The 25,832-nt window shown below is 52.9% G+C and overlaps 1 protein-coding gene across 1 annotated transcript; it reads right to left on the reverse strand.

The window, feature by feature from the left end:
- Nucleotides 1–4,717: 4,717 nt before the first annotated feature.
- On the reverse strand, nt 4,718–25,348 carry SEC16B (SEC16 homolog B, endoplasmic reticulum export factor). Its single transcript, XM_065649096.1, has 26 exons — nt 25,286–25,348; nt 24,020–24,309; nt 22,842–22,948; nt 22,177–22,282; nt 21,953–22,061; nt 21,078–21,219; nt 20,592–20,749; nt 19,923–19,984; nt 18,641–18,776; nt 17,849–18,079; nt 16,773–16,870; nt 16,041–16,122; nt 15,818–15,935; nt 15,171–15,282; nt 14,839–14,944; nt 14,547–14,687; nt 11,450–11,563; nt 10,694–10,766; nt 7,762–8,013; nt 7,135–7,205; nt 6,638–6,784; nt 6,352–6,459; nt 5,409–5,490; nt 5,261–5,310; nt 5,077–5,145; nt 4,718–4,786 (listed from the first exon to the last, which is right to left on the reverse strand). Exons 1-26 carry the CDS (start codon nt 25,346–25,348, stop codon nt 4,718–4,720), a joined length of 3,096 nt encoding a protein of 1,031 aa, XP_065505168.1.
- Between the last annotated feature and the right edge of the window lie 484 nt (nt 25,349–25,832).

Consider the following 25,832-nt stretch of genomic DNA (forward strand, 5'->3'; position numbering starts at 1 on the left):
CAGTGTGTTTGAGGAAAGATGGGGAGGTATGAAACCATCCTGCATCCTTCACAAAGGCAGCCCATTAGTCCTCCTGCCACAGCAAGTGTCCCTTTTCCTCTGATTTCTTCCACAACCCTCCCATGCCACACAAACCAGGTCACAGAACCAACTGCCAGCTCCCCAGGCACATAATGCTCCTGTGCCAGCCAAGGTCTTCCGCAAGTTTTTGGGGAGCTGAAGGGAAGGAACAGCTTTCTGATCTGTTCATACCTCACTTAGTGTAAAAAGAAGCCAGTTTGCCTGGGGTTGCTGGACACTGCGATAACAATTAACACAGCCATCGGCTCCCCATTTTGCATTTCATCCGAGGGTGTTAAATGAAAGAGATGAGCAACTTCACAGAATGCAAAGTTGGGCCCTGAAGGCTTCCTACGCTGCTAAGACATGTCAGCCTGCAAAGGTCATAGCTCAGAGACAGCACAGACAACACCCACCATTTTTTTAAGCCTGAGCTCAGCTGTGCCTTACCTTGCAGGACCTGCAGGAAAGGTAATTCTCCTTTTGATCAGAGAAGTTTAGAACAGTCCTTCTGCAGAGCATGAGGCTGCATAGCAATATAGCACAGTGGAAAAACCTGGTCAGCAAAGGGCCCTGGTATATGAAGGTTTTGAGAGAGGACGTGTATTTTAATGTCCATCAATACAACCAGACACTGCCAAAACCCTACCGGCCTGATCCAGCAGAAATCCCTGCAGAAGGGCCCCTGTGATCTCTATGGCCAGGTAACACCTGCGGTGGGGGTCTCAGGTCTAAGTAAAAGCAGGGCAAGTCAGGTCTGCTTTACTTTAGGAGTAAAGAAGATTCTCCTCCACAGATAAGAAAATAAGAGTCACCAACCCTCTACCTCAAAACAGCTCTCATTTCAGGAGAACACAGAAGGGTTTAGAGCAAGATCTGGGGCTCTCTCTCCAAATAAATCTTTTAGGGAGCAATTTTGCTGCCATTCAAGAACAGATATTAAATATACCCTGTTTAAAGGCACAACGCACTGTGTAATATATTCCAAATTAGTATGCAAATACCTTATTTTTCCAAAGACAACTGTTTTATAAGACCTCAGGTGTTACCCTGACTTTTCTGGAACTGGAAGGGACTTGCCTGGATTAACGCACCAAAAGCCCGCTTCCCACAGATTCAAAATTACACTCTTCCTTTGTACATATATAACAGCTGCCAACCTATTCCTTATGGTGATTCCCAGATAGCACCAGCAGCCCAAAAAGGCTGTTTTAATAAATGTGTTGCAACCTCCCTCGCACCAATCCCAGCTCAGAGCCTCAGAGAACATTAGGTTCCATTAATCAGACTGTTTGCCATCTGAAGTTGCAACCAACAAACTCTCCTGTACCTGCAGCACCCAAAATACCCACAGGAATCTCTCCCCTGCTAATGCTCATGCTGCTATGCAAAAGCCGGCTTCTGAAAACACTAAGCCAGTCTCATGGTGATGTGCCAGGAGCCTGCAAGTTCAAAGTCCTGAGCAGCACCTCAGAGCAGAGTTCACAAACACTTTATTATCGCTTCATCACAGAGTTCCCCGTACTGCCCGGCAGCTCCAAATGAGCCCTCTGTGGCCCTGACAGTCAGTGCCACAGGACCACCAAGGTTTTCATTAATATTCATGTCCCATTGACACTTGAGCAAGCAATGAAAGCTTGTTTTCTAAGGCAGATCATTAAGCGAGGGGAAACGAGTGACCTCTAAAGACCAGCTACATCACGGATGTCACCGGGAGCTGAAGGGACAGAGACAGGGTCATCACCCAGCACTTCTTTTAATAAATAACAGTTCTAAATGAGCACAGCCTTGCAATGCCCAGCAGGACCCACAAGAGACAAAGCATCTGGGAAGCGTATGCCCAAACCGAGGGCTGGGAAGCCTATGCCCAAACCGAGGGCTGGGCAGCAAGATGCTACCGTGCAGCAAGGAGGCAACATATCAAGAGCAGATCAGGTGTGTAATTCTGAAATAAATTACAGTGTTCCAGGCACAGCTAGCCCAGCTCAGTGGGAACACCCTCAGCCTACAGAGCCCAGACATGCTCAGCTCCCTCTAGAAGCCAGTCACATTTCAGAGCATCCCAACACTTCCTCGAATCATCCCAGCTCAGTGTGTTTAGCAGAGAGCTCCCCAAGGCAGCAGTTACAACACTCCACATAGCAGAGACTTGATCTCGGATTACAGACCCTAATTGCTACCATCGGTCAGGGTAACAATTACCATCAGGTTAATGCATTCCCAGTGCTCTCAGGAGAGGATGGAGAAAGAAAAGGGAGTTTTAGTCCCACTTTACCTTAAGTTCACTGGGAGGCCACAAGAAAGCAACTCACAAGCAAACTTCCCAAGCACCTAGTTTCCCCAAGATATTTGCTAACTCTGAAATACCCAAAGTAGCATATTAAAAACAAGCTTATACAGCCCTCCTAGTCCAAGGAGATAGCTAGGTGATCTCTACATTTCCATAGGAAAAAAAAAGCTAATGGAAGATCACATCTCACCCAAAATGAGCTGCCCTCCCTGCTGTGAGAAGCCACCAACATCACTCACAGCCTCTCTCTTTTTTTAGCTCCTTCATTGAGGCCTGACACCCAGCTCGTGTGCATCAGGTGTGCACCAGACAAAGATTCAGCCTCTTGACTCTTTTATAGCTCTTGATCTCCATATTCCTATGGTATGGAGACTAAAGCCTGCAACAGGCCACATGCAAGTAAGAAAACTCCTGTACCCCATACACATGGCTGCACACTGAGCTGCCTCTGCTGTGAGGATTTGCAGTACATTCTACTTCAGAAAAACTTTGCCACCCAGCTCCTTACAGCCTCAGGGGGATCAAGAGTAGAATCAGAAAATAAAGATCCAAGAAGCAATCTCAAAACTACAAGATTTCTAGAAGTATTTGCCAGATCTGAAAACTCATAAAAGCAAGAAGTCCCCTGCATTTATCCTTTTCCTTTAAAAAAGATTGCCTGAGGAACAGGACAGACCGTGTTCAATCTCAGAAAAGCGGGACATTTAATGCTCAAGCTTTGTGTATAGCTCAGCCCATTCAAACCAACTCAAAAGACTGGAGAATGGCAAAAAGCCCTTATAAAGCCAGAGAAGCAACATATTGACCCCACAATGGGTTGCCCCACAGGTGCTGCTGCCCAAAGCATCCTGCAGCTGGGACTGACAGACATAAAGGTGTATGTGTGCAGGGCTACAGCACACAGAGCTGTAAGGACACACAGCAAGAGCCACAGCCCCAGCACAGCTTGGGGGTCCCTCCCCCCACACCCACAGAAACAGAAGCACCCCACCAGCACCAGGAGCCCCATCCCAGGAATTCGGCTGGAATTGTGTGCTGTAATCAGCCAGACTCACCCCACGTGGCATCCCAAGCCTTGGCCAGTTGCTTCCACCTGTGCAGCCCCATGAGCCAAACCTGGAGCCTCTCAGCCCTGGAAGGAGGGAAAGCAGAATGCAGGGAGTTTGTTGTGTCTGCTCAGCCAGACACCCAGAGTTTGTGTGGTCTTGAAAGTCTGTTTTAAAAAGAAACGCAAACAGCCCCAGCACGTGTTTCTGGAAACATTTTAAAGTAACCCACCTGCACTCTCACCCACAGGTCTTGCAGCAGTTTCTCGGGCCTACGAGGGGCAGCCTGGGCCTGGTGCACAGGCTCTCACAGGCAGGTTACGGCCCCACTGCCCATCACGAGTGGGATCCAACCCCACAGCCTGCAGGTTTTGGCCCCACAGGCTGCCATGAGTGGGCCCAAACCCACAGTCCGTCACAAGTAGGCCCCAACCCCACAACCCACCACAAGTAGGACACGACTCGCGACCCATCCCGAGTAGGCCCCAGCCCCCCAGGCTGCAGGTTTCGGCCCCGACCCCACCGCCTGCCCCACCTGTTGTCACAAGGGGAAACCTCAGCCTCACAGCCTGTCACAAGCAGGCCACGGCCCCACAGGAGGCCACCAGCGGGCGCCGCAGCCCCATCCACCGGATGCCGGGCAGAGGCGACCCCGGCCGCGCTTCACCTTCCACACACAGTGCCCGTGAGGGAGCGAAGGGGCGGATCTAAATCAGCATGCGGCGCGGTGCACACTGGGTAACACCGGTGGGTCACCGTGACCAAGAAGCAAACAGAGAAGTGAATATATATATAACAGAGAAGAAGGGAAATTGTGCGTCCGGGGGAAGCTCACCGCCGAGGCCACCAGCGGGGTGCGCGTCACCCAAGCCCCGCCTCGGGGAAGGTCTGAGGGAAGGGCCGCTCGCGGCTCCAGCAGAGCCCCGCCCGCGAGGGGCGGGTGAGCCACCAGCAAGGGGGGGCGCCGCGCTGCGGGCCGGCCTGGGCAGGAGAAGCCGAGCAGGTTCCACCGAGGGTCGGTCACCCGCCCTCAGGGAACCCCGGCGGATGCTCGTGGCCCCGCGGTGCTTTGAGACAGACTCACGGCCGGCGACCGCTGAGTCCAATGGGTGAGGTGGGGTACAGCCCTATAACCCAATTCAGACTACTCTTCCCCGGACACCTTTTTTTTCCCCACACTCCCATTAATTTTATAACATTAAGCCGCACCAAAATCCACGAAACTTGTGGCCCCCTCTCAAAAACAATCAAACAGACACCATTTTTGTTAAAAACATTTCCACTGCTGTTCATTTCTGCCTCTCCCCCGCCAGCTCTCCGCTCACAGCAGGTTGGGGTAGCGCCGCTGGGACAGCAGCCTGGGTTGGTTGGGTCGAGCAGCAGCAGCGAGCTGGGAAGCAGAGAGAGATGGTGTCAGGGAAAGCTGTACCACAAAATGTGGGACCTGCTGTCATTGGGTGTGCCCACAAGCACCCTCCTCCATCACACCACCCCCAACACTATCCTCCCCTAATTTATTCTCTTATAAAATACCAAACCCTATACCCAGGGCTTTTACCCCAGCCACCCATGGCAAATTGCTAGCAATCTGGCATCACACCCAAAGCCAGGAGCCTCCCCAGCAAAGCCAAAAACCATCCCTCCACCCCATCCAGTAACACCCCAGCAAGATGCTCTCACCTGAGAGACCTGGAGAGGGTTGAAGAGGGGAACCGTCCCCACTGGTGGGGGGGGTTCGTTGGAGCTGGTCTGGAAGGGATGAAGAGAAACTTAATGGCCACCTGCCAATTTGAAAGCCACCCCTGAGCAGAGAGGTGTCCGGGACCTCCCTCCATCACCCGCGGATACACCTCCCTCTCCTCACCTCAACAGACAATGGAGTATCAGCAAAGGTATTTTCACTTCGCATTCCTCCTGGGAGATGCAACCGAAAAAAAAAACCCACCTTAATTTCAAGAAAAGCAGCTTCTTGAAAGGCTGATGGGGAGAGGAGCGAGGGGACCCACATTTACCAGGGTTGCTGGTGGGAGGCTGAGCTGAAGGGCTTGTCCCAGCCATGAGAGGAGCATCAAGGGGGGATGGTGACATCTGATCCTGAAATCACATCAACCTGTTTAGAGCAGAAGCTCCTTGCACGGTGAGAACTCTGCACCAGATACCACACCACACTTTTGGGGTGCAGCTCTGCACCCATCCTGCTGAAGAGGTACCACAAGAGCTGCAGGAACCTGAGCTAAGGGGGAGCAAACCTCTCTCACAAAGCTAAACCACCTAGAGAGCTCAAAATTAGGCAGGAGCTAGACACCAAGCCTGTGTACAGTGTAAGGGGCCACCAGGGTCCATGTGTCCTTCTCTGTTCCTCTTCTCCTGCTAGGTTTGGAAGAATATCCCAAAATTTCCTGCTCCAGGACTGTAGGTCATTCTCAACCAGGAGAAAACTTCCAGGGGAGGACTTTACTCCAACATCTGCCCCCAAGCCCACCATCCAGCAGTTGGGGATGTGACACCCCAAGGACTCAGCCAGGACCGGGGTAACCAGGCACAGCTGCTTCCCTCTCTCTGCCGCTCTTCCAATTAAAGGGGCTTTTCTTTCCTTTCAGCTCCTAAAACCTGCCAGAGCAGCGCTGCTCGCAGCTGCTGCTTTCCGCTCCAGTGGAGGGCAAGCGATCCCCGCAGAGCTTGCTGAGCACTTGGAGGACCTCCCAGATCAAAGAGGCTCTATAAATTCTCAATTATTATTAATCAAAGATTCACTTCCAGGCTACAAATGCTCTCGGTCCCACTCTGTCCCCACACGGAGTGGCTACGGCCATGAAGAGCTGTGCAATGGCACGGCCCAGCAGCTGCATGAGGACAGAGGGAGAAATAGCAGGTGAAGGGGGAAGATGTGTCACCTGTCACCATGGCTGTAACCCTAGGTGTCACCCAGGGACAGGACAGCCTTTCACCCCCTACCTGTTGTCCCAGAGTGGGGGAGTCTGGGGCTATCTCAGACGCAGCTTTGGAAGATGTTTCCTTGTTGGGTTTTGCTCGAAACCAGCCAAACCATCTGAATCCAGAGCCCTGGGAAATGGAGGTTGCCATGAAAGAAAGGAGTAGAGCTGGATGAGATGGGGAGGATGCTGTGGTCACCCAGATGCCCACCAGGAGTGGGCACCATTTTGGCAAGGGGAGGCACAGCAGGTATCAGGGACAAACAAGCTCAGAGCACAAGGCTTCACATCGGCTCCAGCACGCGCACTTTGTCCTCGCCTGGCTTCACCTCCTCCGCTGGCGCCAGCTCCTCAGCAGTGTCCTCAGCCACGCTGTCCGAGGAAGGTCGGCTGTCATCTTCCAAGGAGACGGTGGAGCCCTCCGAGATGGTGCGAGCCCTTGCCTTTACCTCCTCCTGGCATCGGAGATTGGAGCTGCCACTTGGTGTTCCCAGAGGAGCCACCTCCGGCATGATCAGAATGTCCCCAGGACTCCTCTATGCCAGCCTGAACAAATAGTGTCCCCAGGGACCCCCATGTCCCTTACACAGGAGGTGGGGAGGGACAGCACCCACAGTGGGGTGCAGCGGGCAGCCCGCGGTCCCATGGCTAGACACGGCTATCCTAACCCACCAGGTCCCCAAGGGGACAGCTGGCACCATGATGGGGGTTTCCATGTGAGTTAAGTGCTTGTAAGGACAAGCCAGTGAGTCCCAAATTCCACCAGGACCCCCAAGGGATCGTCTCCCTGACCCCTCTGACTCACCTGCTCAGCTGGGAGGGATGGCTGCACCCCACTGGGGGCCAGGGGGGCACCCTGGGCCTCCCCAGCATCTCCTGTGGAACAGAGGGAAGGACACAGTCAGGGTCCAGCCTGGGCATTTCCCACCATATCTACCAGAGCCATTTTCATTTTCTATCATCCCACCCCAGAGCAAGGCTGTGTAGCCGAGATGTCCCTCCAAGAGATGCAAAAAGCCAGTCAGGTCCCTGCCAGCACCAGGGAGGAGGAAACCACAAAGCTGCATCAGTGTATCTCAAAAACCTGACACGAAGCTGATTTTCCTGTGCAGCAGGGAAGTGACAGCACTGCCACCAACCTGCAGCTGCCCTCACTTGCTGCTTTGGGCAAGGTCTTCCAAAAACAAAGACCCTCCTGCCCAGGGCAGCCAGCGCTGGTGGACGCGCACAGTTTGCGTGCACGGCACCAGGACAAGCGTGGCTCCACGTTTGGGCAAAGGTGGGGGAAACAAGGTGGTGGGTGAAGGCAGCGCTGGCAGGGAGCAGTGTCTGAAGGGACACGCGTGCCACGGGGGATCAGAGGGACACTCCATCCCACTGCTGCTATCTGGGGACAGGTGTTTTTGCAGAGAAGCAAGGCTGGGACACTCACCTGCTGGTGGCACCGTCTGCGGAGCAGGCTCAGCAAAAACCCCTCCAGGAGGGGTGATGGTCCCTGGGCCAAATGCGGGGGGCTGCAGCTCTTGCCCAACACTGAGCACTGGCAGTGCTGTGACCTGAACAGGTGCTGGGGGCTGGAGAGACATGTCCTCATGGGAGCTGGGTCCCTGGGGTGGCACCGGCTGGTTCCACTGGTCATATTGGTAGCTTTCACTCTGTGGTAGTTCATAGCCAGGCTCTCCATCTGGAGGAAAAAAAAAAAAAAAGTCACTCTTGTGTTTGTAATTTCATTGGGCTGTTGTGCAACATTCTCCCCTTTTCCATTATACATCACCAGGTGTTGGGGGGGGTAAGAAGGGACCCCAGGGACCACGTGTGGGCAAAGGAGCAGGGAGGGCAGCGAGCAGCTTTCAGAGGTATCAAAGAAAATGGGCTGTGAAAGATGGGGTAGAACCTCCTAGGAACATGCCTGAGGTTGCAAATGAACTGGGAAGAGAAACACTGTGGAAGCACAGAGACCAAGCACCAGCAGCAAACACACCCCCAGCAGTTCGGAGGAGCCTGGGGGCTCCAGCCTTTTCCTTCCACTCCTGCTGCACACCCTGAGCAGGAAAAAAAAAAAAAATATCACGGGGATGTCACAGCCTTCATTGCTGCTCCATAGTAGCACCCACGTACTCATTTCTTGCTTTAGGCAGATTTAGTCAGGGTTGACTTTTTTTTGTTTGAAAGGCAGGCTGAGCAAGTGGGGTTTGTTTTATTTAACACACACACGCGCGTTGCTCTGTCTGATGTCAGACAGCACAGGCGGCCCACCGCTGTAGGTTCCAGGTGTGTGTACTGCTTGTTCCAGCTCTGCAGCCTCCGGCCAGAAACGTGCTGGGCACGGGGAAGTTTCTCTCCCATCACCGTGAGACACAGCCAGGCAGGACCCAGACCCTGTAAATCTGAGCCTGGGGACAGACTATGGCACCTCTTGGATGCAGCACTACAAAACCCTTGGCTTTGCCTGCTGGCATCACCTCCAGCCCACCCAGGGCTGGCTTCACACCCACGAGCTGCTCAGGATCCACAGGGAGAAGGATGGATGCTCAACTCCATGCTGCCCAGCAAGCTCAGCTGAAAAAATTCAGGGAGACAGCCCAGGATGTAAGGATGGAGAGGGAGGTTGCTGTGAACCACGTGGATCCCAGCTTGGCACCTTGATTTGGGCTTTGTCTTTCCAAAATGGATGAATTCAGCACCAAGGTAGCTTTCTCTGCATGCAGGTCCCTCAGAGGGTGACTCTGGATGCCCTTCTCAATGAACAAAAGAGCCAAGCATCAGGAAAGTGAGCTGCACAGGCCACATGGAGCAGATCTGGCCTCTTGGAGAAGCCATCCCATCACACCTGTGATTTGTTTCCAGGCAAGGATGATCAGAGCCTCAGCCCTGATAGCAGCAGAAGGCAATCAGGATTGACGATCCTTTTTACTGCCTGGGAGAGCTCTGTGAATCAGAATTTGGCAGCAGCAGAGAAAGCTGATAGGAAGAAACATCTTGGAGGAATTTCTCACATTTCATCCTGTCTGCACCAGCCTTTATTCTCCACCCATCAGTGCCCATGCTCCCAGCAGAAAGTGAGACCTGAGCAGCAGCAAGCTGTGCCAGGACTTCTTGCTGATGGAGATGACTGTGAAGCAACACCAGTGGGTCACCAGCCCCTGACTTCTCCTCGATGGGACATCCCAATGGACGCGCTGCCCAGCCAGGAAAGCTCTCCAGCCCTTCCCTTGGCAGCCACCTAGGGGAGGCTCTTGCTTCTCTTCTTGACATCTCTTGACACTCTGGGTGGATTGTCACTGGAGGGGACTGCTGGGTCACCAAGAGGCAAAGCAAAGGGATGAAAGAGGCAGCAGAGAAGGAGAAACACTGGGCCTTTGCCAACACGCATGCTGCAGCCTGGTGTGCAGAGGGACCAGCTCCTTCCCAAATCTTTTGCTCTGCAAGTGTGAAATCTCCTTAGTTCAGCTCCAGTTTGCATCCTCAGAGGACTGTCTGGGAACAGGGCCGTCTGCCCCGGGGCTCAGCTGGGATGCACGTTCTTTGTCCAGCCGCCCTCCCTCCCTTCTCCTCCTACAGGGACTCCTGAAACCGCAGTAATTAGGCCCAATTACTCAGGCTTGGTATGGAGGGCACCAGCATCAACCCCTCAGTTTGCAGCCTGTCCCTGGCAGCCCCACACCAGGGGGATGCATCCAGGCAGGAGCAAAATTGTGAGCTCTGTGGGGATGTACAGAGCGAGGAGCAGCTGCTGAGAGATGCTCCAGGGAGCAGGGAGCTGCCTCCCAGCCCCAGGCAGCACAATCTGCACGTGGAGAAGCCCATCGCAGTCACTGGGCTCCCAACTGGAGCTCTGCGTCCAGCTCCGGAGCCCTCAGCACAGGACAGACATGGACCTGTTGGAGAGGGGCCGGAGGAGCCCCAGAAATGATCCGAGGCTGGAACAGCTCTGCTGGGAGGACAGGCTGAGAGAGTTGGGGAGGTCAGCTGGAGAAGGGAAGCCCCTGGGCAGACCTTATTGTGGCCTTTCTATACTTAAAAGTGGCTGATAAGAAAGATGGGGACAGACTTTTCAGCAGGGCCTGTTACGACAGGACAAGGGCTGATGGTTTTAAACTCCAAGAGGGTAGATTCAGGCTGGACATGAGGAAGAAATTTGACACTGAAGGTGATGAAACCCTGGCCCAGGTTGCCCAGAGAGGTGGTGGATGCCCCGTCCCTGGAGACATCCCAGGCCAGGCTGGACGGGGCTCTGAGCAACCTGAGCTGGTGAAAGTGTCCCTGCTCATGGCAGGGGGGCACTGGGTGAGCTTGGAAGGTCCTTTCCAACCCAAACTATTCTGTGATTCTACAACTGCAACCTGCTGCTTGGTTTTCTTTACCTGCCATCGATGCAGCAGCCCAGGAGAGCTCTGGCTGAGACGGTGCCACCTCCAGAGGGAAGTCATCTTCCACCTGTGAGGAACCAGATGGAAAACATGGTAAACAGCTGGAAAAAGAGATGGCACAGGGCAAAGACTAAGGAAAGCACAAAGCCCATGTAAAGGGAAGCGTGGCGCTGGTGGGCCTGGGGCTCTCGACCCACACCAGTGCCACCACAGCTCCTTCCCAGGAAGCAAAGAGACTGCAGCACCGCTGCCCTGCTGAGAGCAGGCAGGAGGGAAAACTGGAGACAGAACAGGGCATAAAACCAAAAGCAGGCATGAAACCTGAACCGAGAGCATTAACCCAAGGACCAGACTAGAATTAAAGGACCTGAGAGCATACGTGTGCAAGGTGATGCCCCACTGGTGCCCTCTACAACATCCTCGCCACGAGAAGAGACTGTCATTTGCCAACCACAGCCCCTGCCTGCTCTCCTGGAGCCAAGACAAGGAGCATTTTGCCCCATGTGAGGCTCTGCAGCCCTTGCTGCTCACACCTCGGGTGTTCCAACCCCCCTGCTCCTGCTGGACCGGTGTGTCCAAATGCAAAGACCACATCTGAGCTCACAAGCCAAGAGGAAAGGTACCCAGGTAAAAACAGCCTTCAAACCTCCATACCTGTCTCCTGGGATTCAGGGCAGGGAAGGAAGATGCTTCCACGGGCAAACTACAACACAGGACACGGTGCCCCCCAGCATCCCCCCTCCTCCTTACCTCCCACTCCCAGCAGCAGGCTCGCAGCTGGACCAGCCAGTCGGGCTCCAGCATCTGGTCCTGTTCCGGCATCTCCAGGAGCAGTGGGTCGCAGAGCTTCAGCCGCTCGCCGAGCTGCAGAGCCAGGAGGGACACGGGGCTCCTCACATCTCAGCTCCGCAGGGGAGAGACCGACCCTCGCAGTAATTGCACGCGGTCGGGCACACAGGCCCAGGGGAAAATAGCACCAGAGCTGCACTTCATAATATGGGGGTTAAAGTAACACCAGCCTCTTGGGCAAGATTTATTTTCTCTCCTGCATTGCTGTGGAGAGGTGCTGGCCTGTCCGGTGCACAGCAGAGAGTCTCCCAGCAGGGCTGTCTCAGCCACCTCCGCAGAGATGTCAAAGATGCTCTTCACATCAGAGAGGCAGGTAACTATTACCAGCCTTTTCTCCTCTTAGCTAAACAAGCACCTCTGAATCCCACTTGACAGCCAGCCCGAGGCACTCACAGGTTTGCAGGACACCCCACCAGGAGCTCTGGTACAAGCCCAGGGCTGTGCACCAACCCCATCCCTGCCCCAGGAGGGTGAATGGAGCCGGTAGGGTCTGAGCTAAGGATTCACCCAGCCGCTTCCTTGCCCAGCCTTGCAACAAGCATTAACATCGCTAATAACCACACAGAAAACAAATAACAGGGCTGGGAGGGACCTTCTGAGGTTACCTGATCCATCTGCCAACCATCAGGAAAATCCTGTGTGCCCACGCCAGCCCGTGCAGCCTGCGTTTGTCCAGTTTGCACTTACAAATCTCCAAGGAGAAGATTTCACAGCCTCCCAGGCCTGTCCTAATGTTTAACATCCTTACAGCTAAAGAGTTTTTTCTTAATATCTAAGTGAAATCTTCCGTGCTGCAAACTAAGCCTCTCGATTCCTGCTCCTGCAGAAGCCGCGGGGACAGGCAGGCACCGTCCCCTAAGGAGCAGCCTCCTGCATGCCCGAGGGCTGTTATCACATTCCTGTGCCACTTCCTCCCCCCAGCATATCTTCCCTGGAAAAAAAAAATAAGATTGACTCCTTCAGAGGTCATTTTCCCCTCAATCTCTTATCACCTCTGCTCTTCTCTTGTACACTTGCTCCAATTTGGCGCCCTCTCTGAGTGCAGCATCCTAAACAGGGCACAGTGTCCCAGTCAAGACCCCTGCGACCTGAGCATGGGGGGATTATCGCCTCCTTGTCTCAGAGGTGTCATTCTTGCTCTCACAGACCAGAATAACCTTATAACTTTTTTTTTTTTTCTTTGCAACAGCATCCTGTTATGTTGCTGCTTGGTATTTTTCCCGCGCTCCACTATCTCCCCCAGGTCCCTCTCTGCGGTATTGCTGCTGCAGGTTTAATTTCTCCTGCAAGAGAGGGGTCTGTGCCGCCCTGGCTGCAGCCATCTCAATGACATGGGGCTCCAACTTTTGCCAACAGAGCAAGAGGCTCTTCTGGGGTGACCTATCCCACCAGCCCCAGGGTGCAATGGAGGGCTCCCTGCAGAGCTAAATCACAGCCTGGAGAAATTGCTTAGGCATGGGTCCAGTTTTAAGACAGCTGGATGAGGGGAGATAACACTCACCCAAAGACTTCATTCAAGGCTTTACTGAATTTGCGCTTACTGGTATCAACTCACTTCTTGGGGATTTATCAAGCTCCTTCCCAGGTCCTTTCATCCGTCTTATGCTTATTTATCTTCCCAGCTTTGCTATGAGGCTGTTGCATCAAGGGCCACCAAAAGCCATCCAGAGGTGACTTTGCAGCTCAGCCACGCTCCGCAACCACACAGGTCTCAGCTACCACCCCACGCCAGTCCCCACCAGCTATTTCTCTTCCTATTCCTGAAGTTGCTAAAAATCTAAGTAATTTTTTAAAATCTAACTCTAAACCAGCACAAAACACACTTTCTACCTCCAGGTTACAGGGGGACACAACCCACATGGGTGGAGCCCAGCCCAGGACATGGGACAACCATGGAGAGCCCAGTAACCCAGCACCCAGCCAGGAGCTCACGCTACCTACAGACCCACTGTCCCGTCTCTTCGCAAACACGTGTGTTCATCCTAAATCAATTGCAGGAAAGAGGAAATTATAAGCATGATTACTCCTAAACAGGGGGAATGTTTAATCCAAAAGCTAATGTGCACTTTGATCCAATATTAATGAACTAGCACCTGGTTGTATATCGTCCCTAGCTTCAAAAGAGGGGAAGTCTTAATCAAACACTAATGTGTATCATAATTTGTAACACAGTCTAAAACATCAAAGACAAGAGCATCTACAAATGCACTAGTTTTTCAGATGAAAGTGTTTTCTCCCTGGAGAAGCATTATCCCCAGCAGAACGGCAGATCTGAGAGGCTGTTAGACAGTAAAGAGGTTTCAACGACGGGGTGGGGGGGCTGCGCCAGCCTAGTTTTGGGCGATTTCTATAGCACCTGCTTCGGGCAGGCATCCTTGCTGCCCCCCATCTCACATCACCATGGTTTTTGCCCCCTTCCCGAAGGAAGACTACTTCGGCCAGCCTTATCACCACCCTGGTGATGTGCATGGAGCAGGCAGAGCCGCTGTCCCAAGAGCCCCACCAGCCCAGGTGGACCTGGGACATTTTGCTTCTTCCCTCCCTGCCCATGAAGCAGAGGAGCTGGGCTCAGTGCTACAAGCTGGGACACGCTCCTGTTCACTGTCACCCCAAAAGAGCACCCCACAGCAGGGAAATGCAACCATGGGATGATGTGGGGAAATGCCAAGCACTCACACTTCAGCTCCTTAACTCAATGCTACTTAGAAGATCAAAAAGTCCCTCCAGAATAGAAAACACCCTTTGCTTCCAAATAACTCTGCTCCTACTTGGCAGTCAACAAAATTCCTTTGTTTTTTTTACCCTAAATCTGTGAGTATTAGAGACCCTGTGGAGGTGCTGGCTTTGTCATGCTCAGAACATCCCAGGCAACAAACTCCCGGGGTTGCTCAGAGCTGCCAACCACCCCGGCCATGCAGAAGCCCTGAGGATGCTTACCACAGCACCAGGTCCTGAATGGGTACCACCCTGCCAAGGATGCAGGGGGTATGAGACTCACCCTCATCACCTGCTGGGCCAGGACAGGGTGGCTGGTCGGATCCTGTCCCAGGAGCACGGTGGCGATCTGCTCGCAGTATTGCAGGGCCTGGGCTGGGAGCCCGTGGTCAGCCAGGCGAGAGGCGTAGAGGAGCTTGTACACCTCGGGAGAGGGAAGCAGAGCAGATCTTAGAGTAGTTTGGGTTGGAAGGCACCTTCAAAGCTCACCTAAGCCAACTCCTCCTGGCTTCAGGGTGCGTATTTTGGGACAAGTCTGAGCTGCTGCACCAGAGGTGCTTGTGCATCTCTGCTACCTGGAAGGGGAGCAGGAAGGATTCGGGCTGTCGTAGCTGCTGGCAGTACTCAAAGACTTCCATCCTCTGGATGGCCTCCGTCCTGGCAAACTGGGCAAAAGCCTGACTGCAGAGGAGAGGGGAGGTTCAGCGAGCAGGACTCTCCCCCCAGCCAGCCCCACATGTAAAGTCACAGCTCCACCACCATGCCAGCCTGCGGCTGGAGAGGCCCACAGCAAAGCTCACATTAAGAGCAGTAAAAACCCACAAACAGGGGTTGCTTTGGCATAAAAGTGAGACCCTGGGGATAGGGAGAAGGTGGGACATGTCACTGCCTGCCTGGGTTTACTCACCGGTGGCTGCTGCCCAGCAGAGCCATGCGGGCTGCCTTCTCCCCAAAGTAACCAAAAGGAATATCTGCCACCAGGTAGCAGAAATGAGCTGCTTCGATTGCTCCCCTGCCAGCTGGATGGGAGGGAAAGAAGACAAACGGTCCTGAGAGAGAGGTCTCTGCATGGTGAGCATTGCTTTGGAGGCCCCCAAGCTCACATGAAAACCCAAACCCAACTGCCTCCACTTTGCTTCCCTGTCCATTCAGACCTTCCCTTCTCCCTGTTTTTTTGTCTGTTTTCCCCGATTGCTGCTTTCTGTGCCACGAAGGGGGTTTCAAGTCCAGTGGTAGGACCAGGGCAGCCTGTGCAGGTCCCAGGTCCAGCTTCACCTCTGCAGGGTGCTGTCATTGCCGTGAAACCCCTGAGGGACCCCACAACTAGGAGCAAGTCTCAGTCCCTGCAGTCACACGTGTCTCTCCTGGGTCCAGCCGCTACAAAAAGAACAGCTAATGGATGTGTCTGAGCCTGACGGCTCTGGGGTACAGGTGTGTGCACCCCACTTCAGCAGTGACGTGCGCCCATGCCAGTGTGGACATGCATGGTGACATTGCAGGTGCCCGCCCAGCTGTTGCAAGACAGCAGGAACATAACTGCTCACAACTGCTCACCCAAAGTGTCTCCCATGGTGACGATGGCTCGGTGGTTCAGCTCCATGTCTCCAACCTTGTTGGACAACATCACGGCCAGGTGAGGCCTCCAGTCTCCCCACGTGGCATCCCCGCAGCACTGGAGGGAGATGAGAGGAGAGGGCAGGTGAGCAGACATGGTGACCACAGAGTGGGTGTCACAGCAGGTGACACAAGCACAGGATTATGCCTCTTGCTCACGGACCAGTGCTGCCTGTGGGATCCTTCCCGACATGAGCTGGAAGAGGGTCTGCAGGGGGTCATTGGTGACCAGCGTGCTGGTGAACCTGCGGGGAGACAAAGATGGGCTGCCATGCCAGGACCCCAAACCCTCATTCACCTCCAAGGGCACATCCCAAACACCCCAGGAAAGCAGTGTCCTGAGGGGTTTCCCAGAGATGGCAGGAAGGCTCATCAGCCCACCAGGCTGATGATCTGCATCACCTCCAGAGCAGGCAAGTCTCCAGAACAGTGCTGGATAAAACCTATTTAAAAGGATTCAGGTTGCACAAGACAGAAGATTTACACGTAACTCTCTCTGAAGGGATCAGCCCAATCTGGACTAAGTACGTTGATTCCAACAAAAAAAACATTCATAGAAGTGGGATGAACAGCTCAGGCCAGGCTGGATCATGGTGAAGATAGCTCAGCTTCCCCTTCCCCAATGGCTGCTTTTGCTAGGGCAGCAAGGGCAAAGCCTGTCTTAGAATAAATCCACCCCACATCACCAGGGAATGGCTTTCCTTCTGCTTTCCAGCTCCTGCTTCATTTCTCATGTCCATCAGGAAGCTCAAAGGACTCAAGCCCACCCAGATGGATGCCCCCTCTCCAAAATCAATGCTTTTTTTTTCAGTGCACTGAGGCTGAGGGCACCCAAAGGCTTGGCAAAGCCAGTTGCAGAGCTTCGCACCTTGTTTTAACCTCTCCAACAACTTACCCGGTGAGCACCCAGCTGTAGGTCCGAGGGTCCATCTTGCTGGAGAGGAAGAGAGCATGGCCCCACAGATGGTTTCTCATGGCCCAGACCAGAGCATCCTGCAGCCGAGGTGAAGATAAAGGATTTGCAGTAACCCCACTGCCCTGCCCTCCTCTTCTGCCAGAGGAACCCCTGCCCAGCCAGCTCGGAGCAGAGCCCTGATGAGTGCTCTGGCTTTAACTAATAACCTCCAAACAAACTCTTCCGCATTCACGAGGGCCCCTTTATCTTTCTGCCTTGCACAATGACAACAGCTGGGACCTCCATAGCAATATCGTCTTTTCCTGGATTCCCAGCCTGGGCACCCAAGCTTCTCTGCATCCAACGTTCCTCTCTCTCCCTGGACCTTTGGTATCTCCTGAGATCACACAGCTGCAACCCAGCCCCATGGTGATGGTTAAAAGCCTCTGTATCTTGTCTTCACTCAAGGCTCCATCCCAGTTCCCAGTTAGGAAGATGATGAGGGGTCTGGAGCATCTTTCTTATGAGGAAAGGCTGAGAGAGTTGAGCCTGTTCAGCCTGGGGAAGAGAAGGCTAAGAGGGGACCCTATTTATGCTGATAAATATGTCAAGGGTGGGTATCAAGAGGACAAACCAGACTCTTTTCAGTGGTGCCCAACGACAGGATGAGAGGCAAAGGGCAAAAACTGAAACACCAGAGGTTCCATCTGAATATGAGGAAAAACTTCTTTACTTTGAGGGTTCCAGAGCCCTGGAATAGGCTGCCCAGAAAGCTTGTGGAGTCTGCTCTGGAGACATTCAAAACCCACTCATACACATTCCTGTGTGATCTGCTTTGGTGAACCGGCTTTAGTGGATGGGTTAGAACTAGATGATCCTCAGAGGTCACTTCCAACCCCAACCATTCTGTGATTCTGTGAAATCACTGCCAGAAGCCCTGTTGTACAAACAGCTTAAAGGGCTGATACCACATCCACAAGGCACCTCTTGACCACCCTTCTTTTTAAAACCTGAAGAGGCCACAGGGGCCAAGAACAAAAGCCAGCCCTGTGTCCTGGACCCCACTCACCACTTACTTTCTTCCTGCCATAGTAGAGGAGTTTGGTGAATTTCTCCACTATCTGTGCCTGCGTCTCCACGACAGGAGGGACCTCTCCCGTGATGAGGTCCAGTGTCCCCGACTGACGCGACATCCACTCGTCATCTCTCAGGCCGATCAGGTTTGCCGCGGGGTTTTGCCTCTTGTACTTCTCCTGGCGCCTGCAGTCTCGCATCAGCAGCTCAGCCGTGTCCGAGCTCACCATGGACTGCGAAAGGGAAGAGCAAGGCCCATGGAGGCTGCCCCAGGAGTGAAGGCTGGTGGCACTTCCAGTCCAACACTTTTACACTCCTATCCTCATCGTATAACAATCTCCCCAACAAACTAGCCTTGGCCACCAGCAGGGAGTTTTGGAAGGCAAACGATTCAGCACAACTAGCAAGACCTTCACCGCACTCGCTCTGAAGATCTTATTCATCTGCTTCCAGCAAGCAGTCACAGATTAGATTGGGTGGGTTTCATTGGATTAAGGAAATAATCCCATTTTAAGCATAAGTGCTAGCTCCCTGATGAAGGTGGCAACATTCCCTTTCCAAGCTGTTATAGCATTGGGTTGTTGCTAGTTCACAAGGATGAAAAATTATCCCCAAGAAGGGTTTGCTCCAAAGATCCAGGCAGCATCAACCCAATTGATGGTACTGTGGGAATGGGATGCTTTTAAGGTACATTCCCCTGAAAACAGCAACTGGATCAAGAGGCACATGAGGAGCATAAAACTTGTTTCACTTCTAAGTTCAAAAGGGTCATCTCCTTCTCATGGGACACCTACCCCATTCTGCTGGCAGAGGAGGACCAGGAGTTTCCAGAGAAGAGCTGAATCTCTGCCTCTCTGTGTTGAGAGATCACAGCTCGTGGTTATCTTCTGCTGGCAAAATGTAATCACATCCACCTTGTGCAGATCTTCCCTATAGCAGCAGAGAAAGGTATCAAAAAAAACCAAGGGAAAGCAATCTAAGACATCATTCAGACTCAAAATGTCCCCAGGTCACTGATGAGGATGCCAAAGATTCACAGTGAGAGATGGAGGAGAGAAGATCCCCAGTGCCAATGACCACATACCACACTGGCCACATCAAGCTAAAAAATGCTTAAAATATTGTAACATTATTATGCCTCTTTGCAGATTTCCGAGATGCAAAGGGCATCTCTGTCTACCCTCACAACAGTATTTTCAACCATCCATCTGCAAAGACCTTCAAGTTTTGCTTTGCTGTGCTGCTGTTACAGCCATGGATGTCCCAGGTTGCAGGAGCAGGTACACATACAGGCAGTATCTTTTATTTAACTAACTGGTGTAGTGCAGGTGAAAGACATGCTTCTGACCACATAAACCATTTGGGTCTCAAACAGAAGCAGAAACCTTTAAGCCATGTGCAAACCAGGCAGAACTGCTGTCTTATAATAAAAATAATAAGACAGTTGGAAAGAAAAGGTGGCTGAGACACAAGATGAGCCAGGGGAGAAGGACTGGGAATGGAGCTGGGGAAGGACTGGGCCTACACAGCTCTTTGCTCTGTAAATGGTTTTCCTCCTTCTGCACGCTACTTTTCCCTCCCCACGTTGGTTCTGAGTGACCAGAAGAAACACTGGTGTAGCCAGTATGATACAGAGCCAACCTGGCAATACCATGATTCAGCCCCAGGCTCACACTGGGTCTGACCCTGCCATGCTCAACAGCCTCAGGGGACAAAAGACTTAGGAAAAGCTTAACCATGGGTTGTCCCAGGGCTTTAGACATCCAAAGGGATCTCCCCAAGAATCAGTTTTCTGGGAAAATTATGAAATAAAGTCACATATGCAAACTGAGACCACACCCTATGGATAATAAAAAAACCCCTATCTCCAACAATCCAAACCAATCTATACCACAGCAAAGGAGATGGACTCCTAATCTGAATCCAGACTCAGCCTTTGCACATATTTCCCAAAACCATGGGGACCCCAATTTCTGCCTTGAGCTCACATCTCCTTCCAAAGGAGAGGTGCTCCCAGGCCAGCCATGCCAGCAGAGCCAGGAGGACTCAGCCCCCGGACCTGCTGGTGTGGCATACCTGGCCAGCGGCCCCGGGAAGGCTTGTAGCTCCTCCATCTCTTTCGTGTCCTGAAGGATTACCTAAAAAACAAGAGCAGCAGCTGGATTCCAGCAGTCAGACCAGCCCCAGCTGGGCTAGCTGAAAGTCAGTGCCTTGGCCAAGGATTTAATGGTGCTGGTGAACCCATTCTCTGTGCCATCTTAAGGTAAGCCCAGAGCATATACCTTAAACCATCACATGGACCCCAGTGCTAAGGTCCAGGAAAGAAACACCTGTTGAGATGGCACCTGACTCCTTTGGGAGGCAAAACAGGAGGAGAAGATGCTGTGGTAGGCTCAGGGGACGGACACAGCCTCCATATCAGAGCACCTCAGAAAGGTGAGCAGATTTGTCCTTTAGGGAGACATGGACCACGTCTGTCCCCATCAGAGGGGATTGCTGTGAACAGGTTATCAACAACACAAGGCTTATGGAGCTGATGGAGCAGAAAATGGGACTCAAAGGCTGAAAGCAATGCCCAGGCACGGGCTAGTACAATGCAGACTCTAGACCTTATGGGCTAGAGACGAGAGAGCAGCAGGGGACGGGAAGGTGGCTGAGGAGGCTGTTTGGGTGACAAATGGTGTCTGCATCACTTGGGGCAGGAGGAGCTGCTGCAGGGATGGAACCAAACGTAGTCTGGGATACCTCCAGGCTGTGCAGCTCAACACAGGCTAGTTGCCCCTTGGCAGGGTGGTGGGGACACACCAGCACCAGCTGGCCTCCAGCTCCAAAGCACACCACCACGTGTGGCAGCAGGAACTTGTGGGGTACCGCCGGGGTTGGAGTGGACACCGAAGGCCTCCCTGCAACAACACACATCATCATGAGTCCCCTCATCCAGAGCCCACACCACCTCCACTACAGACATGACCAGGTCCCAACCTGGCCCCTCGAATTAAGTAACCCTCCAGCAACCCCCACATGCAAGAACCATCCCCTAAAGCAGAAGGTAAATACAAGACAGCTCCTGCATGCACCAGGGTGGAGCCACCAGACCATGGACCCACCCCACAGCCCCCCAGGTCTCCACGACCTCCTCCAGAAAAGGACCAAGCTGCAAGACACCAAATCTCCTAGCACTGGCCATTTATTTCCTTGTTTTCGCCTTGTCAGAGCTTCATCACACCTCACCTGCTTGTGCTAGGCTCCAGGTCCCCGAAACTGTGGGGTCATAGTGGTCAGCACCATCACGGATGTACTGGCTGAGCTCGTAGCTGCTGGAGCTGAGCCCTGACTCACGGTACTGCAGGAGCAGGTTGGGCTGGCCCGAGGGCTGCAAGGATGGAAGAAAACACAAACCTGGCTGAGAAACCAGGGACACCACTGATCTTCTGCTCTCAGGGTGGTGGGACAGGCTCTGATGCTCCGTAAAAGTGCCCAGCAGGAACAGCACCGGCAATTCCCATCTGAGCAGCTCATTCTCTTCAGCATCTTAGGTTCATCATGGCCCATATCCTGGTCATACTCAATAGCCTTGAAAATAATTTACATCAGCCACCAATCTAGCCCAACTGCTCTCCTAACCCTAACATGGATTCCTCAATGCAGCCAGGGCTTGGGAATCCAAAAAAGCATTGCCCTGGAGCAAAACCACCACAGCAGCTTTGATTTGATCTTTTAACTTGCTCTTGGCAAAATACAGTGATTGGGACACGAGTGTGATGGAGCAGGACTCAGTGGGCAGAAATGACAGTGACATAGACCTTTTAGCTACCCAGACAGGATGCAGAAGAGCATCCCACCAAGTCTGGGTTTCTGTCTTGCTCTGTGCAGGAGCGGTGTGCAGCCCCATGGGGGAACAACAGCCCAGCAGATGGGCAGCTCAAATGCTAATAATCCACTATAATAATCCCCAGAGACTGTCAAGCACTAAGCGCAACATACCAAATCAGCCTTTTTCTCCTCAGTCTCATTCCCAGCTGGAGAAGGGACACATGGATTGCTCCCAAAGTCTCTGGGAAAGCTCTAAGCCTTTCCTCCTCCACCCCTGCCCATCTCGAGGTTACCTCTCGGCTGCCAGGCTCCCCCGCATCACTGCCAAGGGTTTCTCCCCCTGCCCACTCCTGCTGGGCAACTGAGATGTATCTCTGCTTGTAGGAGTCATAGGTCTGTGTCCTGCAAAACAGAGCAAAAGCAGAAGCCCTGAAGATCAGAAAGTTTTTGAACCACCACAAACCCTCTAACTTTGCACCTGGTTGCACCAGGTGATGCCCAGACCCCCCACCCTTACCTGTCCTGGCCTGGGGGGGTTGCGACCAGGTTGGGGTGGTAACCCCTGTAGTAGTACTGGTCCTGGTAATGGGTACTCTTGTTGCAAGGCTCTCCCTGTCTCAGGTCTAGAGAGAGAATCAAGATTTAGCATTGCCCCTCCAGAGCAAAAAGCTGTAATGAAGTTGCAAAAGAAAAGCAATGAGTCAGACAATTTGTTGTGCACACCCCATTTGCTTCCAAATTAAGCTGGCACATTGAAGGTATGATAAAGCTCTGTACATGTTTGCCAACACAGCACTGATGTCCTTCCCTCCCTCCTCCCTCTCCTTTTCTTCAGTGCAGGAACTCCAGAAACAGCTAAAACAAGGCTGTAGCCGCCTTGATCACACAGCACCATCAGCATCCGCAGGTTCAGCCCAAAACTGGGAATGACACAGGTTTTTAGCCATGCAGATCAAGATTAAATGTTCCCTTGGGTGCACTTAGGCCCTGCTCATGTCTCCCAGATACAGACTCAGGACAGTGCTGCACAGAAACCACAGCACCGATGGGCCGGGAACATGGGCAGGAGCAAGCCCTGGAGATGCTCAAGCCCTAGGAGAACAACCTGTCCTGGAGAAAGCATCACCTCTTCTGCAAGCAGCAAGTTGCCTCCATCCCCAGACCCAAAGGAGAAGCCCATACCTCTGTCATCCCGCCAGGCCAGCGGCTGCCACTGGTGGCTTTGATGGGCATAGCTGTCCCCATAGCTGGCTGCTGGATACTGCCGGTGGGGGTCTTCATACCCCTGCCTAAAACACAACACACTTAATCTAAGAGAGGGTGCTGCTGTAGCTTCTGGACCACAGCTAGGGTTAGACGTGCCCTGGATGCGATTTTTGGAAGTAGAAATGGTGATGGAAATGAAGCCAGGTCTCCTGACCAGGAGCGGGTCCAGCATCATGCCTGGAAGGAGCAGCAGGAGGTTTGGTTCCTTTCCCATTCCCATCTATGAGAAAGCTTTGCAGTGCAGTGTCAGGAGATGCCTAATTTCAGCTTGATGGTGTGGGCTTGTCATAGGGACCATTTTTCACCCATATTTTAGGAGAAATCCCCCAAAAGCACCTTCTCCACCAAGCTCTGCAGCTACTGTGTCCGCCACACTGCTAAGCAGGCCTCCCCCTGAGCTGGAGCCCAGTCCCAGCCCAAGTCACTTCCCTCCCCAGCACTCGCACACCTTAACCCTCCCCAATTTATGCAGTGATTTGGTCAGCCCCACACAACACTCCCCCTTCCCGGTGCCAGCATCACACCACCTCCACATAAAACCCCCATATCCATACCATAGCTCACTGAGGGCCATAACTCAAGAAAATCAACCCAAATTTGCTGGAGCACTCAAAGCTTTTTCTTGGCATCAGGAGCATCCTCTAGCCCACATTTTATCCTTCCACTCCCTGCTGTTCCAGCAACTGAGTTTGCTAACTCTCTTTTGCTCCGATATTGCCATTTATATTTTTATTGTTCGCCTTGCACTTAGTAAAGAACAACTCCATTTAATCAAACCTTCAAGAAAAATGCACCTCGGGAACAAGACAAAGCCTGTGAAGTGGCAGCCACAGAAGTCACAGCTGGAAGAAGAAATTGGAGCTGCAGCTGCTACACAGCCTTAAATATAGAAATCATTGGCTGCCTTAATAGCTGGACATCACCTAATCACTGAATTTACAGTCGGTGGCTGCTCAGCACTTCACCTGTGCCATGGGGAGGGCGGCGCCCATGTCACAAGCCCACGAGAGCAGCGGAACAGCCAAATCTTATTTTAAGAAGGTTTAACAAGGAGGATGCTCAGTGCGAGCATCGCCAGGTGATGCAGCTCTCACCTGGAATACGGTCTGTTGGGGCGGCTGCTTTCCGAGTACTCGGCCCGGGAAGCCGGTCTGTGGGTGTCCCTCCGGGGGAGGTGGCCCCCGTCCCAGGAGCCGGGGCGAGGGGGGCGTCCTGTGCGGAGGAGCGGCTGCCTGTGCTGTGGTGGGGGGCCGTGGTACGCGTCTCCCCTTCCCCCCCGGGCTGCCTGCCTCTCCCGGGGCTGGGGTGGCCGGGCAGGGGCCCAGGGGTCCATCACAACCTCTCCACTTTGGAGTTGGGTTAGGTCCCAAATGGCTTTAGTGACCTGGAAGGAGTGAGTCACAGTGCGTTGGGTCAGTGGTTTTTCACAGCGTCTCAAAGCCCCCCCCACTCCATAAAGTCTGCTGCCACCTACTCCTCGCTTTTGAGAGCCTGCTGGAAATCCACCATAATTTCCCAAATGCCCAGAAGCAAGGAAAAGCACCTCCACATCTGCCTAAACTTGAATCTCCCTTTAAAACATCAATCTTAAATGATCTGGTTTTGAAAGCAACAGATACCCAGCTCTTCCCAGAGCAAGAAGTAGCACCCAGGTATTAATAGCATCCTCCTGCACCCCTGGCCAGCCCTGCAAAGCCCCCCCCCACACAAGTGACAAATCAGCTTTACCTCTGTGACAAGGTGCTGAAACCCCATTTTTTACATGGTAGGGGAAAGGATACTGGCAAAGCTGCCAGCAGGACAAGGAGAGTTATTCTCAAAGAAATGAGCAGGGACGGAGTCAGGGAGAAATGGAGCTTTGCTTACATGAGCTAGGATATGGGGTGGAAACAGAGATTTCCTCCTGCTTCTCAGCTCCAGCAAGAATAAAGCAGTTCAAGGAGACACCAGTTTCAATTATAATAATCTCAGACAGAAGAGGAAACCCTAAGGAGAGCCCAGGACGACACGTGAGTGAAGCCTGAGCTGATGGGGCGATGCCACCCTCAGCCCCCCCTCGAAGGCTCAGGGACCTCCCCGACACAGGCAGATGGCCAAATACTGTCTGAACCCCTCGTCACCCCCTCACACACAAAGTTTAAGGCACTTTGAGGCAATTTCAGGGTTGGGGGCGTGGAAACCTTAGGTCTGAACAGAGGCAGCTTAGCTTGTGCAAGGTGAAATCAGAGTTAAATCCCTGCCCTAAGTAGCCCCCAGGCATCAGCATCCAGGCACCCATCCTTTTGGTCCAACCCAGGGCCCCCCTAATTTTCGGCCAGGGGTTCCCACCGCTGTCCCCCCACCCCGGCAGCCACACACACCTGCTCAGAGGCCGCCGGGGCCCTTCCGCAGCCGGGTGTCACTGCCGAAGTCCACTGCCACATGGGCTGCTGGGGGACAAAGGGCTGCCGGGGGGGACAAAGGGCAGCCTCGGCTTCTCCGCCCCAGACCGACCGCTCACTCAGCTGTTTGCATCCCTAAGGGTCATCTTCCCCATCACCTGTCCTTCTCACCTGAGAGATGGAGCACAAAGACTTCCGAGCTCAAAAACAAACAAACAAATAAGGTAGTCCTCCTGTGGGTTGTTTTTTTGGTGTATTTTTTTGATTTTTTTTTTTTGTTTTAATGACATAAGTATCTTCCTCTATACATCCTCACATTTCCCCAAAAAATAATAAATAAAACTTGCTGGCTGTATTGTCAGATTAATCCAGACTCAGCCATGGCATAGGTGAGGTCTCCTGGGAAAGCTGGGAAGGATCTCTAGAGACCATGATATATATATATATATTTAATATAGAAATATATATCATACTTCCACTTGGCTGCTGACTAATATTTTTAGGTTTCTAGCCAAGAGGTGACTGC

Source organism: Caloenas nicobarica, chromosome 20 (assembly GCF_036013445.1).
Source record: "Caloenas nicobarica isolate bCalNic1 chromosome 20, bCalNic1.hap1, whole genome shotgun sequence".
NCBI classification, from domain to species: domain Eukaryota; kingdom Metazoa; phylum Chordata; class Aves; order Columbiformes; family Columbidae; genus Caloenas; species Caloenas nicobarica.